Source organism: Amblyomma mixtum, chromosome 5 (assembly GCF_055824585.1).
Source record: "Amblyomma mixtum isolate Tamu chromosome 5, ASM5582458v1, whole genome shotgun sequence".
In the NCBI taxonomy this organism is placed as follows: Eukaryota; Metazoa; Arthropoda; class Arachnida; order Ixodida; family Ixodidae; genus Amblyomma; species Amblyomma mixtum.
The window spans coordinates 195,963,169-195,981,467 of record NC_143016.1 but is presented as its reverse complement, the minus strand read 5'-3'; the positions used below and the strand labels follow the sequence as shown (position 1 = coordinate 195,981,467).

Below are 18,299 nucleotides of genomic sequence, written 5' to 3'. Positions count from 1 at the left end.
CTGCGGTGCGAAGGTCTTCGCCTATGTCAGAGACTTCCTCTCTGCGCGTCAGGCACTCCTCCGGATCGAGGACGAGGAATACGGCCCATATTCTATGGGTACACGACGTACATCACAGGGGGCGGTGTTATCACCGCTCCTTTTCAACATCGCCATGATGCACCTGCCCGGCCGACTGGCTCAGGTGGATGGCATAAAACACGCACTCTACGCAGACGACATTACAATCTGGACAACCGAGGGGAGCCTTGGGGAGATGGAGGACCGCCTTCAGCAGGCCGCCTCCATAGTCGAAGCATATGCTGCCGACTGTGGTCTCCAATGTGCTCCCGCCAAATCAGAGCTTCTACACGTCAGGACAAACCACAAGGACAACACGTCTCTACACATATCTCTGTCGGGCGGTCCCATCAGAGAAGTGGCGGAGCTCCGGATCCTGGGTCTGTTCATCAATAACAAACTTAGGCCGGACTCTACTATACCGAAACTCAAGACCATAGGTGAACAGGTAGGGCGCATGATCCGCCGTGTTTCCAACAAGCGGGGTGGTCTGCGGGGCAGGGACGCGCTACGGCTCGCCTATGGCTTCGTGACCAGCCGGATCCTCTACGCCGTGCCGTACCTACGCACCACCAAACAACAAGACGAGCGCATTGACGCCATCATCAGGAAGGCAACAAAGCGAGCACTGGACCTCCCGGTGGCTACCTCCAACGCCAAACTGAAGGCGTTCGGAGTGGTAAACTCCTATCAGGAGTTGCGGGAGGCCCACCTCGTGAACCAATGTACGCGGCTATCGCAGACGGTGCCTGGGCGCCGCCTGCTAAACCACTTACACATCCAACACACATGCATACCAGAGGGGACGGAGAAACCCGGTGCTGTGGCGCCACATGCTCTTGGTCGCTCCGCTCCCGCGTAACATGGACATGGCTTCACATGAAGGCAGACGACAAGCGCGGGTTCGCACGCTTGAGAGGCAATATGGCTATAAAGAGGGCGTCTATTACGTGGACATCACAGGGCCGTCGCCCGCGGGATTCTTCACGGCTGCCGTAGTCCACCGGGAAATCAATGTCGATGGGCTATCTTTTCGGGCCCCAAATTCAACACGAGCGGAGGAAGTCGCAATAGCTCTCGCTGCCGCCGATCCAAAATCGAAAACGGTTATCACAGACTCTCGCCGGGCCTGTGAACATTATCTTGCAGGCGAAATATCACCTCTTGCCTCGCAAATTCTCAGACGCGCTCTCGCCGATCCAACTCGCACAAAAGTGATCTGGGCTCCTGGCCACCAGGGTCTACGAGGCAATGAGGCCGCTGATGCGGCCGCCCGAGCGCTCACACACCGGGCTCCTCATCCTAGCTCTCATGGCTCAGAAGCTCATAAACCGCTTCTGCGGTTCCGCGAAATCCTAATTTATTATTGCGACAGCCACCGTCTCTACCCGGCACCTGCCAAGGGGCTGAGTAAGGCGGAGGAGCGAACTCTGCGGCGCCTGCAGACAGGAACCCTTCTCTGTCCTGCAATAGCAAAACACTTCGATCCGAACACAGATGGGCGCTGCCCGCACTGTGGAGAGATCTGCGATATCTTTCACATGGTGTGGGCATGTACTCAGAATCCTCACCTTCCCCCCTCCCCCACCCCCACCCGAGAGGCATGGAAGACTGCGCTCCTCAACTGCTCCACACTGGAGTCCCAAAGGGCTCTGGTCAAGCGGGCGCGAGACGGGGCCTCGTCATGCGGTGTCTCGGACTAAGGATACCGACCATGCAGCAGGGTTTTTTTTTTACCCTCAAGCTCTCTGATTAAAGTTTTTCACCACCACCACTGTAAAATGTTTTTAGTGTCAGGCGACCGCGAAGAAAAATCATTGTTGGATGTTGAAGAATAACCAGTCCGAAAATAAGCTCGAGCAATTTGCAGCCTTTTCACACAGCCTTTTCAGATTAAATATTTCTGAAGAACCCTAAACTGTGCAGAGCTTATTGTGGATTCAACTGTGAGCAAGTTAACTTTCGTCTGTTCAAACTTTGCCTTGTATTTGTGTGAAACAGGCAACACGAATCCTTACCCGTTAACACAATCATTGTGGGTACTTCATCTTCCGTAGAATGCACAGATTGAAATTCAAATTATGATGCTATGAAGGTGAAGTGCCTGCTGTCCATAGTGAAGAGGTCTGAAAAGAGCTCTGACTGAAAAGGCTGTCTCCGCTGTCCAACTGTGGGGCTGTTCTCTTTGTCTGTGCCTATTCAACGTGTGTTGCACAGCACATGTATCTATTGAGTTTTCTTTAGCGTGTTTTTCTAAAACTCTGTGTTCAGATTAGTGTATTGCGCTAGTCTACTTTGAACCAGAGCGTTGATGGCATGTGTTGGCATTTCCCTTTGAAATAGTATATCTGCGTTTCTTCTCAATAAGGCGTCATCAAGAACTGCAACTTTGATGCCGGATATGAAGTGACGGGCTACAGAACAGCATTTTAAGGCGATATTACGACAGGAGGACAACCTTGTTATTCTTCTACTGTAATACCTGTGTCACATAGCACTCCTCATAAACAGTTGTAGCCGTAGGATAACTATCATCCTTCTACTGTAACGCCAGTATCACACGGCGCTCCTCAGATACCTTTCCGGCGAAGGCATCTGATTTCACTTGAGCGGCAAAATATTGCCGCGAATCTTTGTAGCGTTTGTTTGTTGTGTTTAGTTGTTCATGCTTCAAGTCTGCCGGCACGCCGCTTTATCGCTTCGTTTGTGACGCAAGACGCGCCTAGAATTATCTCGATTGATCGCATCCAGGCGGACCCAATTCTACTTTGTGCCAGAAAGTTCTAGAACCTTCCACGCTTTATCTGGAAGGTTCGCTATCAGCTTTGAAAAGAGCACGGCCGACAGCGGCGGGTATTCTGTTCGACGACCGCCGAGCACGCTTGTTGCTGCCCGAGCAAGATGCCTTAACAAGAGGCTCCGGGAACACGAAAAATTATGTGAACAAATTGCAAAATCCTGGAATCTGGCACCTCATTGTGCCCACTGTAAATGCATACCACTGCTAAAAACACCAAGGGTATAGGTAGGGCTCGAAACAGACGGGAAAGAGAAATTATCGAAGCTTTCGCAATGCACGTTGTTTGGGATGAGCAATGCGTCAGCTCCCCTTCGGTGGTGTTAGAGGGAACTGAATTAACCTATCTCAAGAATAGCAATCTTCGGCTGTTGTAAGCGCGCGTAGTTTTTACCTGTTTTCCTTTTCTTTCCTTCGTTCTTGTCAGCGCGTGCGTACCTCCCTCTTCTGTGCATGATAAGACGTGAAATGTGTGTATATAGTCATGTTCCTTTTGAGATTAAAACAGTTGTTAGAAAGCGCTTCGTCCTGTGTGTTCGTCCTTTTTCCGTGGTTTTTTAGCGCTCACCAATTCCTTCAAGTACTTACTCGGACCCGCTTTGGTGAAAACTTCTCTCGTAAGGGGGCACAGATTTTATTCTGGCTACTATGTTATGGCCTCTCACTGTATTTGCAAGATTTTTACTGCCCCCAGATATGTGCGCTAAATAAGTACTGTTTACTGTTCATACAGTATGTGCACAAAAAAGCTGAGAGTGGTAAATGGAAAATGGGGCATGCTAAGTAGTCATACTTGCATCAGCCCCGCCGCGGTGACCCAGTGGTTACCGCGCTCAGCTGCTGACCCGAAAGACGCGGGTTCGATCCCGGCCGCGGCGGCCGAATTTCGCTGGAGGCGAAATTCTAGAGGCCCGTGTGCTGTGTGATGTCAGTGCACGTTAAAGAATCCCAGGTGGTCGAAATTTCCGGAGCCATTCACTACGGCGTCCCTCATAGCCTGAGTTGCTGCGGGACGTTAAACCACAATAAACCACTCATACATGGTCTGTTCTGAAAGTAGTAGGACTCATTTTTTTAAACAAAATTTATTCAAGAGAATAGTAGAAACGATTACAATTTTTCAAGGTAGCACCCTTCCGCACCTACACGCTGCTGCCAATGAGTTTTGCAGTTTTTGTACGCCTCCAGGAACGCCTGGACCGGAATGCTGTTTAGCTCCCTCGTCATGGCCTGTTGAACCACCTCTAACGATCCGTGATGTTTCCCCTTGAGCGTCGATTTTATTCTGGGGAATAGAACAAAATCTGGCAGGGCCAGGTCGAGGCTGTAGGGGGGCTGAGGCAGCGTTGCCGCCTTGTGTTGGACAAAAAATCGGGGTCTCATTCAGATGACGAAGAAGATCCTACCGGTTGGCCTTTTCCTCCTCTGACAACACTCCAGGCACCAACCTCGCGCACGCTTTCCTCATGGATAAGTTTTCTGTCAAGATCCGAAAAACTTGGGTTTGAGGAATGCTCAAGTCATCAGCAATCATTCTGATACTCATTCTACGATCACTGTTAAGTAAATGTTTCCCTCGCTACACATTTTCGTTGGTCTTGCTGGTCGAAGGGCGTCTGAAGCGGTCGTCTTCCTCCACTCTTTCCTTGCCTTCTCGGAAAAGCTTGTGCCGCTCAAAAACACCTGATCTACCCATGGAAGCGTCACCGTAGGCCTCCTTAATCATGTTGTGAGTCTCTTTGCCCATTTTACCAAGATTTACTCAAAATTTGATCGCCTATCGCTGATCCAGTAAACGCTCGACGATTCTGCGTGACGAGACGTTTCGACAAGCGTTCACAGTACAAGCGACCTCCTCTCTTTAACGGCCGACAGCCGACTGCCGATTTTCCCCACCATTCCCAATATCCACCTTCAACGATCCTGCACGCGCAGACCACCTCTCGTCCGCCCGTTCGCCCAGGAAAAAACCAGTCCTACTACTTTCAGAACAGACCCTGTATTTGCATCACTCTCCATGTTCACCACAAAACGCTCTCTAAGTGAGGTTTTTTGCCATTTCAGTGAGTATACTTGCTCTAATACACATATATTAATCTAGGAGATTGTAGTGACCTGGTTAACTAAGCTTTTTGGCTTGCTACCTGATGGCATGGTTAAACAACTCGAAAAGAGCAGGATATAAGACATGAATGCATGTTGCATTCACAACTGTTTACATTATCAGTTTTCCACATTACATGGCTTGCATTGTACATACTCAGAAATAGAAAGGAGCCAGGTACAAAGAGTAGCAAACCAAACAACAAAGAGGTAACATGCGAAAATGTTACCGTCTTTTTCTCATGCACTTAGCGGCAAGGTTCATAGAGAAAAAAGGCATAGCAATAAAGAAGCACTTGGCTTGTAACACGCACACCTTTATAGAAATACTAGAGTGTAGGTGTGCTTGAGCCACTCTAAGAAACTTGCTTGTCTTGCATGGCTCTTCAGCTTGACGTGAGTAATTGCATCATGTTTTGCAGTGAAGGCCAGTGCATTTTAGTGCTGGTTATTGCATTACTATTTCTACTTCCTCTGTCTACTAGTGTGTAGTCAGTTTGTGTTACACTTCCTCCTTTATCACATTTAAATTCTTTAGGTACTGCACATTTCAGTGTTGTGTCAAGGGCATGTGGAAGAGCTGGAATTACAGAATTGCTCTTAGCATGCCCAGCCTCTTGTGTGAAACACATGCAGTGCTCCTACTGTTGCATACTATTTTTATTTTTGGGTGTTTGCTACTACACACACTAATCTGTTATTTTTAATAAGCACGAAGTCATTTTCCTAAATGATTGCTACAGTTGAAGTTATAAAGAGGCAATGTACACAGTTGCCGTTTTCACTTCTTCCTTATAGGAGGTATTCACTGAGACCGCGCTACCAGGTGGCGCGAGCTTCGTCACGGCTGGCGCTCCATATCGGTGGTCGGGTTCATTCGGCGCGCGCGTCGGATGGTGGCTGCTTGTTCGTGCGTACGTTTTGTTTTCTTCGAACCGCTTTTCTGCCTCCTGCAATGGTGAACTGTGCTGTGTACGGGTGCAGTGCCCACTCGCAGAAGAGTGCGAACGATGAGAATGTGGCAAACGTTGGTTTTTGCCCCAGCGGCGACAATATCTTGAAACAACGACTGAGCGCCGTTCTACTCTCTGTCGCAGATCACCGCCGGTACAGTTGAACGGAACCACAGACCAACAGCACATCGCACGTGCCTGCCATCGCACGTACCTGTGACTCGTTATCGTACGGAGCCGCACACGCGGCGTAACCCGACTATCACCTGGCGGCATTGCCATCAACATCTACAAGCCTCACAGTTGGCGCTCCAGTCGACCACATCGACTACATATAAGGGACCACCATCAACACGGCGAACACTTGGCAGCGGCGACAATATCTTGAAACAACGACTGAGCGCCGTTCTACTTTCTGTCGCAGATCACCGCCGGTACAGTTGAACGGAACCACAGACCAACAGCACATCGCACGTGCCTGCCATCGCACGTACATACCTGTGACTCGTTATCGTACGGAGCCGCACACGCGGCGTAACCCGACTATCACCTGGCGGCATTGCCATCATCCCCTACAAGCCTCACAGTTGGCGCTCCCGTCGACAACATCGACTACATATAAGGGACCACCATCAACACGGCGAACACTTGGCAGCGGCGACAATATCTTGAAACAACGACTGAGCGCCGTTCTACTCTTTGTCGCAGGTTAGTGTCCTGTGTGCTTTCTTCTTTATGCCGTAGTCTTGTCGCTGCTGCCAAGTTCGGGATTTGTTCTGAAATCTTTTTGTGTGTGCTTTTTATTGTTTTTGTTTTCAAAATGGATAAGAACCTGCCTAAACTTAAGGAAGACATTAGAGCGGATTTCCAGAAGCTAAAAGATGAACTGAGAATATCCCATGAGGCATCCGAACGAGACCTTCGCACCGAACTTCGTGAAATACGAGCTGAGCAAAGAACCGCAGCCCAAAGTATGGAATTCATGGATTCCACAATTGAAGAACTGAAAAAAAAGTTAGATGCTGAAATCGCAAGAAACATGGCACTAGAAACTGAGAACGAGACACTTCGGGCTAAATGTGAGGAATACGAGAAAAGAATTGTAAGTCTGGAGCAGTACTCGAGAAACGCCAACATCGAGATCAAAGGCATCGAAAGGCTAGAAAACGAGAACGTTCTTGACATAGTCGCTAAAATAGGAGATGCCATCGAAGTCCCGATTACTCCTGATGATCTTGAAGCTTGCCACCGAGTGCCAACTCGCAATGAAAATGAATCCAACATAGTAGTACAGTTTAAGTCACGTGCAAAGCGCGACGCGGCACTCAGGAAGGCAAAGAAAGCCAGACTAACTAACGAAGACATAGGCTTTAGCGGCTCGGAACCGGTGTATGTAAACGAGCATCTCTGTTCTGCACTTAAAAAAACTACTCGGTGCAGCCAGCAAAAGGAAAACGGAGCACAAATGGAAATCTGTGTGGTCGTTTAACGGTAAAATCTTTGCAAAGAGAACAGAAAAGTCGAAGATTATACACATATCAGGAGAGCGTGAACTCTCAAAGATAACAAGCTCAGAAGCAGCTAGCTCGGAAGTACCCGCTTAGGCGCACAGTATGGATTATGTAACTTTCACTTTACCGGAATCCATTAGACCTGTCTCCTTAGCAAGCGCTTCACTTCTACATTTCAACACCCGTTCAGCAGCTAATAAACACGATGCCATTAACAATCTTTTAAGTCAATTTTCCTTTCCAATAGACACCATAATGTTCACTGAAACCTGGTACTATGAAGGCTGTAACCCTCTTACGTTTGATGGTTACAAAGGTTTTTTCCTTAACCGCCCTGGCCTAAAAAAGGCGGCACCGCTATATATACAGAAGCTTCTAAAAAATACGACCTTGTGCCAGAATATAGCAAGGTTACTGCGGATTATGAAATGCTGGAGCTGCGATCCAACAATGAAATTGTGTCGGTTGTATACCGCCCACCCGGCGGTAATATGCTATGCTTCTTCAATTTCTTTGAACAGTTTTTTGAATACGTCTCTGAAAATAGATTCCGACTCATATGTTCTGGAGATTTTAACATACATGTTTTAGAGCAGAGTAATACAACTATTGACTTTACATATACATTGTCCTCAACTGGTTTCAGAAACATAGTTTCTACACCCACTCGTGTCACGTTATCGAGTTCATCAGCATTGGATCTAATTATTACAAACATTGAAACGACTGTTCACCGTGCTGGTACAATCACGTCCGATGTCAGTGACCATTGTCCTGTATTCATGTTTTATTCAAGAGACCCAGACAAGACAAAGAGCATATCCCGCGATCCATTTTCCTTTCAGTGCGTAACAACAGATGCCTTAGAATCATTCAGAAATGAACTAAGTGCAGTAAACTGGTCTTCTGTATTTGAAAAGACAAGTGCGGATGAAGCGTATAGCGTGTTTATCAAAACTTTTACATGTGTCTACACAAAGCACTTTCCCTTCAAAACAGCATCGACGAAAATCAGAAAGCCGTGGATAATGCAGTGGCATGCTAAAATGATAAGGCATAAAAACCATCTATACCATTCATTTATGCGTACGCGTACACCAGCGTCACTTGAAGAATTTAAAAAGACCCGGAATAAACTTAATGCCGAACTAAAACGGGCTAAGCTTGCATATTATCACCAGTTATTTGCTAATGCTTCAGGCAAACAGCCAGACGTAGCCTGGAAAACATTAAACGAAGTCTTGGGCCGCAACCGCTCAGACTTTCACCCTGATAAGATCACTGTGGACGGCCACGAATTCACTGGCAAGTCCCTTGCTGAATATTTCAACAGGCATTTCGTCAACATTGCTGCAACAATACAGACGGTGCCGCCAGACCAAGAACCAGGACAAGATGTAGGGTTTAGCCCCACAAATAGTTTTTTTATGTAACCAACAGACGAAACAGAAGTGCACAGAACTTTCAATAACCTAAAGAATAGTGCTGCATTGGACTGCGATAACTGACAGATTAAGCCGATAAAACATGCGTTAGATTTTCTTCTTCCCGTGCTGGTGCACATATACAACCTTATCTTTGAAACTGGCGTATTTCCAAGTGAAATGAAGCGTTCAAGAGTTTCCGTCATCTACAAAGGTGGTGATCAAAACACGGTAGCAAATTATCTTCTTCTCCAATCTTCTCCAAAGGACTGGAAAAAATCATGTTTTCTCGTCTAATGAAATTTTTTTCGTTAAAAAATGTCTTCAGTGAAGACTTGCATGGCTTCAGAGCCGGGAGATAAACCGAAACTGCTCTCGTAACACTGACAGAGTATGTACTACATAACATCGATCAGAACTTCTTTACTTTAGGTCTTTTTGTAGATTTCACGAAGGCTTTCGATTGTTTGAGTCATAAAATCCTCATAGATAAACTGTCCCGGTATGGAGTTCGTGGTATTCCTCTAGAATTGATTAAATCGTACTTAAGCAGCAGAACACAGATGGTATGCCTGGGAAATCACCGATCCAGTTTTCTACCCATTAATAAAGACGTCCCACAAGGAAGCCTCTTAGGGCCTCTCCTGTTTAATGTTTTTATTAACGACATTGTCCTCATTGACAGATCAGTGAAGTTTATCATATATGCCGATGACTGTTCAATACTTATGCCGGGGCCAGATGTAGGTATGTTGGTAAAGCAATGCGAAGACTTTCTTTTAAAATTATCCTTATGGACACAATCCAATGGACTGAAACTAAGTCCATCCAAAACCAAAATTATTGTTTTCAGAGCGAAAAATAAAAGATTTCAGGTTAATCACCCAATAAATTATGAAGCCCAAAATATTGAAATTGTAGAATCCCACAAAATACTTGGAGTCACGTTTAGTAGTAACTTGAACTGGGACTTGCATGTTGAGAACATATGCAAGAAAGTATCCGCAGCAGCCGGGGCGATCTCACGCTGTCGAACATTCCTGCCTACGCAGATAAAGATCCAGCTCTATCACGCATTATTTGCATCCCGCATCCACTATTGCAATTTTGTCTGCGGCACCACTACAGGTACCAATAAGCATAAAATTCTTACACTACAAAAAAGGATCATGCGATACATCGGAAATCACCCATACCTCTCGCACACTGGTCACTTGCTCGCAACCTATAAAATAATCCCCGTGACTTCTTTGTACGACTTCCGAATTTTGCGCACGTTTTATTCTTCAAACGGCCCATTTCATGACTTTGTAATTGCAACCGCATCACTACAGCGCCACGAACATATTCTTTCTACCAGAAGCATTGATAATAATAATAATAATAATAATAATAATAATAATAATAATAATAATAATAATAATAATAATAATACTTTATTGCGCCAAATATTTAAAAAAATGTACGGAAATCCGGCCTGCCACAGCCTCATAGGGCTTGAGCGGCAGAGCCCGACAGGCAGCGGAACCGCGCAGACATACACACAGGCAAAAAAAAAACACATTCAAAATAACGGACATCAAATTAGTATGACGGTGAGAACAAAATAAACACAAGACTCGTGTTACATGAAGGAAAAAAAAATCATCAGATTAAATCGCAAGGAAGAAAAACCAAAGTGGCATGACCATACCTCAGATCAGTGCAATAAATACAGCAGTAACCAATGAAATCACAAGATTTACTTGACAGGTGGTAAAGCACATGCATGATATCGTAAACCCTCTAATTAATGTATCGCAGCATCTTTTTTATTTTGTATTTAGTTTTTGCCCGGCGAACACTTGGAGGTAACCTGTTAAAGTGAAAGGGAACGTAATAATCTCTTACACGCCTTCCATATCTTGTAGACCGTCGGGGAATACAAAAAGGTTCCTTCGGTCGAAGAGACCGTGTGGGAACATACGGAATCTTGTAGTCACTAAGCCAAAAATGTTTCAGGACGATCGTCCTGAAACATTGAAACATAACTGGTACATAACTGGTAGTTGAAACTGGTTATTGAAACATAACTGGTAGTTGAAACATAACTGGTACATTCCGCGCTTTCGAACTAATTATAAACATCAGTCACTAAAACATAATCTCCCTTCGGTTCTAAACACGTACATATTTCCTACTAAGCCTACGATAAACCAGTTGAGGCAGCGATTTCTTAACACATTATGACAAAGTTTTAAACACTGCCTTGAATGTTTCTCACTTCAAAAATGTTGGTTTTGTTATGTCTAATGTAGTTGTTGCTTCTGAAATTAAAGATGTGTAAGCTGCGTTTTCTTTTTTTTATTATTTCTTCTTATACATGCAGTAGGTTTTCCTTTATGTGCCACATTATAAAATGTCTGACTTCGTATTATAATTAGTATATTAATGAACTTTGAAAATGTTGTCTCTCCTGCATCTAGAATGTACACTGAACATCTAATGTAATACGCTCATTGATGACTGACTGCACTATTGCAATACTAACTGCTTGTCTACCTACTTGATTTATATTGCGTGTCCTTATGTATGAACATGTCAGCTTCGATTTTATATTTGTTTTTCTCCCTTGGTGTTTGTATTGCCACGCTGGCCTGCCTTGTTGTGGTCTCTTGGGCCCTGTCAAGCTGCCTCGAGCAGCTTTTTGCCCAAGAGTTCCTACTATGCATATGGTGAAATAAACGAATTGAATTGAATTGAATACCCAAAGTGGTAACCCATCAGTGCGCACGTACCAACAAAACGTACCAACGAAACGCATTAACCGCAAAGATATGGACCGCAATGCTTGCCACTACAGAGTCTGTGGGAGGCATTTCATTTCAGGTAAGCACTGGAAGTCCGCAGATCGCGGTTCCGCGCTGTTAGCGACTGCATGCAGTTTGCCGTCGTAAAGCAGCTGCACGTCTCGTCGAGAGGTAGTTCGCAAGCGACATAACAAAACTGCATTTTCGCAGGTCGTCCAGCATACATAATGGGCGAGGCGCCCTCCCTTCATCTTAGGCAGGGGAGCGAAGGAAACAGCAACGCCGCGTCATCTCGGTACGACCGTCCGCGATTTGGATGCATACTTACCCGCTCATAAATATTGCCGCTGGTTACTTCCGACAGGCTTTTAACATCGTCATTCAAAAGAAACCTGATGATTTTGCATTTCTCAAGTAGCTGAATGTAAGACTTCCTTTCAGGTACACGAGGAAAAGGCGACGGGCGAAGCAATCACAAAGTCATTTGAAGCAGCACTATACCAATGTACAGAATGAAACCAACTCTGGAACAGATTCGCCAGTGCCCCAGGGAGACGATGAAGAGCTTTTTAGCGATTGTCCCGATATTCGAGAGGCACCTAATCAAGAATGCACCGACGGAGATGAATGTTCCCATGAGGGTGACAAAGGTACTGCTTTACTCGAGTTTATGCACGTTTAAAGTTGTAACATTTTCATTTGGCTGTCAGTGAACGAAATCCAATTTTTTTAATTGGTCATGCTGTCCTTGCAGTGACTTGATTGGCAAGTTGCACATTGGTGGTATCTTTTCAGGGAAGGCAGACTTTTCACAAGTCACAGACCTGACAATGGAGCAAATTGAGCAAACTGAAAATGAAAATCGCCACTTGCTTGTGGAGCTGGGAGAAGTGCGAAACAAACTGAACAAGCAGTCTCTTACCGAAGACTGTATGAAGGAGAATGAAGACATGTTGCAGTTTTACACAGGACTGCCGAATTTCACCATTCTGGTGGGCCTTCTTGAAGTCCTTAAGGAAGGCATTGCACACACATGCCGGAACAGCCTCACCCTCATCGAGGAGATGCTCATATTCCTCATCCGGCTTCCTTTAAACGTGCCATTGCAGGATTTCGCATACAGGTAATCGCCTCTTACACTGAGTTGATAAGTGTTGTGTATAAAATAATCTGTTGTCTTGTCACTTGCAGGTTTAACATGTCCCAGCCAACTGTGTCAAGGATCGTCAAAAACTGGATTGACGTTGCCTTTGCTCGCCTCTCTCATGCTGTGAGATGGCCAGGTTCTGTAGAGTTGCAGGCAACAATGCCAATGGCGTTTCGGCACTCTTTCGGGACAAAGGTAGCTGTGATACTCGGCTATTTCGAGGTGTTTATAGAGCGCCCTTCATCTCTCCTGCCAAGATCACACACATATTCGAACTATAAACACCACAATACAATCAAGTATCTAATCGGGATTGCCCCACAGGGTGTCGTCACATTTATTTCTCGTGGATGGTGTGGACGCACAAGTGACAAGGTCATTACAGAAACATGTGGCGTACTGAATAACCTCCAGCCTGGAGATTATGTTTTGGCAGACAGGGGCTTTACTATCGTGGTCAGTGTTGGACTTCACTGTGCAAAGCTTCTAATTCCTGCTTTCACCAAAGGCAAGCCCCAACTTTCGGCATGTGAAGTGGAAAACACTCGAAGGCTTACAAATGTTAAAATTCACGTCGAGAGAGTCATTGGACTGCTCCGCAATAAGTACCGAATTTCAAAGTACACACTGCCTGTGGAGGTGCTTGCATCTGGAGAAAACCAACCCACTGTGCTAGATAAGATAGCCTTTGTATGTGCAGCACTATGCAATTTTAGTAACTCCACTGTTCCATTTGGGAGACTCCAGACAAAGCTAAGGTAGACCATTCAGCTTTTGTAAATGTTTAATGTTCACTATGCTGCTAATGTGAGGAAAAAGGAAGTTATTGCACTACAAGTGCTACACCTTGTTGCACTCACGGCAGTACCAATTTTCTTTTGGTGCTGCTTTCAGCTCCAGGCATTTGAAGTGAAACCACATATAATTGCAAGAAGAATTGTCACACATCACCATCTTGCCTGATTCAGGCTCTTGACAAGAACAATAAACCTGCTCTTGTTAGGTCTCGGGGTCTTGTTGGTTTCCGTCACTCCTCTCAGGGTCTCCAGTATTTTCTGGCAAATTTCCACTGCTTTCACTGTTTTCAGCAGTGTCTTGAAGATCACGACTGCTCCTCTCTCGGTCCAGTAGTGGAAGCAAAGTTCGGGCAGAAGAATAGTCTTTAAATATTGTTCACAGCGCTTCACCATCGTATCACAGAACTGCGTATCTTTGTAAACACGGATCACAATAAAGTCCTTTAGTGTCCACAGCACACAGGCGCAGTAGTTCACTTTGCACACAAACATTTGCATCTGGACCTGGTAATATTAAGGGTGGTCACTCTTGAGCTTGACAGCCCCATCCACAAGAGTTATACAGGAAGACTTCAATTTGGTGAGCTCCCGAGCATGTTTTTCCCTACCATTATATGGGCATTTTATTTCCAGGACGCCTTCTTTGCAGCAGATGCAATTTATGACGCCATCAGGAGAGGCGGCTTAGTATGGCCGCTCGGTTGAGATGTGCAGCCCCGAATCTTTGCATGCAAAATTTAAGTGTACTATTTCTGATACAGCCTGGTAAGCATCTCTTGCCTTTGATTCTTTTTCTTTCCCCCAAGCAGTCTGTGGGGACCAAAAGCTTGTGGTTTCGGGGTAACAAATTTTTCTCAGTAGTGACATCGCAGGGTCACTCAGGGATGTTCGGCGGACTGCCTTTGCGTCAGATGCAGCGATGCGGCCAGCCCTGAAAGCGAACCACTTGGTACATTTGGCTTGTTCTCTTGTATTCTTCTCGATGTTATCTGCAAGCTGAAATACAAAGCAAGTTGTTACAGCCTAGGCATACTCGCTTGCTTTTTTTAATACTCTAGCCAAGTTAGCAGAGCTAGATAAGAAATGCAAGTACAAAGGCCAGCCATACTGTACCTGTGGATCCACTGTGGTGCTTTCAGCCAGTTGGGAACATCTCTCCATCACGGCACTCCATGTGGTGGGTTGATAGTCCTGCTGCGTGTTTGTGAGGCTGGCACTTGGAAACTGGGTCGCAACAGGGATGAACGCGTGCGCATACTGTGGCTCCAGAGGCAACAGTGCAGGTCGGCTCCCACTTCGGTGGCATGTTGCCAAAAACTGTGACCACTGCTCATCTGTAGTCGGTTGAATGCTCACTGAGCGCCGTTTCACACGACATGGTGTTTCTCCATTCATTATCCTCTTCATCATTTTTGAGGATGTAAAGCTCACACCTGATGCAGGTTTAGGTTCAATGAACGTACTGGTGGAGGAAGCCAGGCATTTTCTTTTTCAGTGCAAGCTTGTCCATCCCGTCTCTACACAACAGCCTGTATGTAGAACAAAACTGCACCAATGTGGGAACAGCTTTCCCCTAAGCCTGCCTTACATGTGCAATGGGCAGCTTGCACATTGCCATCTTGGTGTATGAGGAGCCAGGGGTGCAGTGGTTTGTCACTCACTGACTGAGAGTGTAGAACCTGCATAAAAGTGAGAATAAGCTGGTGAAAAAACAAAATATTACAAAGCCTTTAGAATTTCTATCTCTCAGAGCGTTAGAAAAATGCAAACGTTGCTTACGCGTAACTATGCGATGGTGCCACAAAAGTAGAAGTAGCAATTAGCTTATGTGCAATAATTAGCAACCCACCACTGTACATGCGTGCGCCAAAAAGCTGCAGTGAAGATCTGGTACAAAACGTATGAATGTCAGTGTCTCGGCAGCTAATTGTTACAGTCGAACAGAAGACCAACTTACGGCGCTGCCGATGTGAGACGCGCAGTCAAAAGGTGTTCGCGGAACGCCAAATAAAAAAGCAAACATCGCATCTCGACACACCGCGATCGCTGGCGTACACAGAGCTTAAATCAGTGACAAAACGCGTAAAATTTCGTGGTGTTTGATTGAACAGTCGGCACATTTCCGCCGCTGCCGATGACTCCCAAACCATTAAATCGTTCTCGTAAACACGACGATTAAAAAAAGAAATCACATCAATGCTCGACACCACGAGATCACTGCGGTTCACAACAATTAATCCCGTGAAGCAACGCGTAACTGTGCAGCAAGAAAACAAACGAGCTTACCTTGCCTACGATGACAACTCGGCTGTCGGCAAGAACTTTCAGGCGCGGTTCCCGCACCCAACCCCTGGTGAGGTAATTGTGGGCTTCTAACGCCGTGTAGCATTTCAGCTGCTCTCTGGTTATAAAGCTGGTTGCATGGACGAGGTAATCTTTTATCTCAGTGAGGTCCACACGTGGCAAAAGATTAACGTCGCACTTCACTTCTGCTTCATTCAAGTCAAGAGGTTCGACCGCGCCGCACAATCGCACCTTGTCCACATAGCGCGACTGTTCACGCTCTTTCAACCCACGTGCGTACGCGCGTAACCGCATTCTGAGCGACCTGCACTGCACTGTTTCCTCTGAAGACATCGCATCGACACGGCACAGCAGCACTGTCGTTTCACAGCGGGACAGCGGCGGCAGGCGGAAGCGGACGACCACGAATATGGTGGCGACTGCGACCGACTGCAGGGACCCTAGCGTGTGACATCATGTGAATACCTCCTATATCAGGGACCTTAAACCCCATAAACCAAACAAAACCTTCCTTATATCAGAACCTACTACAATTGCATGACACCATCATTATCACGGTGTAAGTTTCGCGTTTATTTCAAACTACTAAATTATTTCTGACTTGCATGCTTGAACAGGCATGAAAGCATAGTACTGTATGACACTATGCAATCACCAAATGCAATTCGATCCCGGTCGCCCCGGTGCAATTTCGATGGTGACGCAATTCCAGAGGCCCGTGTACTGTGCGATGTCAGTGCACGTTGAAGAACCCCAGGCGGTCGAAATTTCCGAAGCCCTTCACTCCTCATAGCGTGAGTCGCTATGGGACGTTAAAGACCCATATGCCCGCAATCAATGTTTCATTCCTGGTTGTGAATATGGCATCGAAATTTTATGCCTGTGTGTTTCCTGCAGGTGCAGTCATTTACTGTTTCGAGGCAGAAAAGGCTATGTATACACACCCTGGATGGAATCTAAAAATATGCAGTAAATCTCCAGGGGGCCACCACAACTGTGTGGCGAAGATAAGCAGTGGCACAGAGCAGCTTCATTGGCAACTGCTCAGGAGGGTGACATCGGAAGGCAAGGAAAAGGCTCTGCAGAAGGCACTCACGCAAGTGAAAATGGATGCACTCACAGGTGATTACTGGTTTTAGCTGAATTTAGCACAGAAGCATATATTCACTCCGTCAATGTATTCGAGAATTGCAACTCAGGATTTGTTAAGGCCGAGTCACACTGCGGACACAGTCGGCCAACCCGTCCGACAAAACAGTGTTTTCGTCCGGTTGGCGATCCTGTCACACCACATCAACACGAACAGTGGGTAAACGTGTCGCTGTCTCCCGCCAGCCTGTGTTGGCCTCATGTGCGCCACTTGTTCAGAACCACTCTGTCACACCAGAAAAACCACTTCAGTCGCGTTCCCCGGCGCTTCTCTGCTCTTGCTCGCGCGCTCTCCTCCGTGCGTGTGCACAGCCGCGAAAACTGGAGACACCCTGCGCTGCCGCTGCTACTGGAGGTTTTGCAGGGTATCGGACGAACTATGACCGTGCGCGGCGGCTGAGGTGCAGCCTTGCTCGATTCTGACTCTGACGGCGAGCCGCCACCGCAGAGAAACCGCGCTGGATGGTCAACTAGCTGCGAAGGGCGCCTGAGCGTTCTCGAAAACTCCATGCGAGAGAATTAAACACGGGCTACACGCGTCTACTTCTACGCATTTTGTATTTTGCGCTGCTGCTCCACAATGCATTATTAACCTGGCCGGTCACTACAAATCACGCCACAATCTCGGCAGATTCATCGAGTTTGCTCCACGCTGTCGGAGTACTAAAAAAAAGGTGTAATTATACGCATCATTCCTGTAATCAAATGGGAATCCAGTAAAGTTATTCTGATTGCTATCTCAAAGAAAAAAATGCACCACTGCTTTCTTGTTCATCTCAAGTTCAAAAATAGCAGGACAGGTAACTGGTAACTCGCGCTCACCTGTGAAATACGGTCCCAACTAGCGATCTCTTGAAACACAGATTTCTTCAGATCACGCCGTTGATATTTTGGGTCTGTTATATCCCATGGAAAGCGCTCTCTTCAATCATCGCGATCAGGTCCCTTTCCTGGCAGCACGAGTACGACGGCGGCATGTTCACGCGATCAACTGGCACACTCGTATGCCGGCTCCTGCTCGGGTGGTTCTCGCGCACAAACCCGTCAAGAAACTGCTGGAGCTCGCGGCCGAGGCAGTCCCTCGAACAAGACATTCCTTTTGGCTCCCTACAGAGCCACGTTCGTCAGAAGTGTACGCTTGCTCACAAGAATGCGACGGAGATCGAACGTGCTTCCCCACGGCGGCCGCATCCGCCAGCCGACGGTGGCCACGGCAGCCTTCCCGTCTGTATGCGCCCGCCTCCAAGACGCCGTACCGCAGCAGA

General features: G+C 46.6%; 1 protein-coding gene and 1 pseudogene across 1 annotated transcript; one reads left to right on the top strand and one right to left on the bottom strand.

The window, feature by feature from the left end:
- Nucleotides 1-11,674: 11,674 nt before the first annotated feature.
- LOC149345355 (uncharacterized) lies at nt 11,675-14,077 on the top strand. The gene is made up of 4 exons (XM_089547414.1): nt 11,675-11,716; nt 12,131-12,287; nt 12,433-12,760; nt 12,829-14,077. Exons 1-4 carry the CDS (start codon nt 11,675-11,677, stop codon nt 13,544-13,546), a joined length of 1,245 nt encoding a protein of 414 aa, XP_089403540.1. The 3' UTR covers nt 13,547-14,077.
- LOC149345354 (uncharacterized) lies at nt 13,732-16,179 on the bottom strand (annotated as a pseudogene).
- Between the last annotated feature and the right edge of the window lie 2,120 nt (nt 16,180-18,299).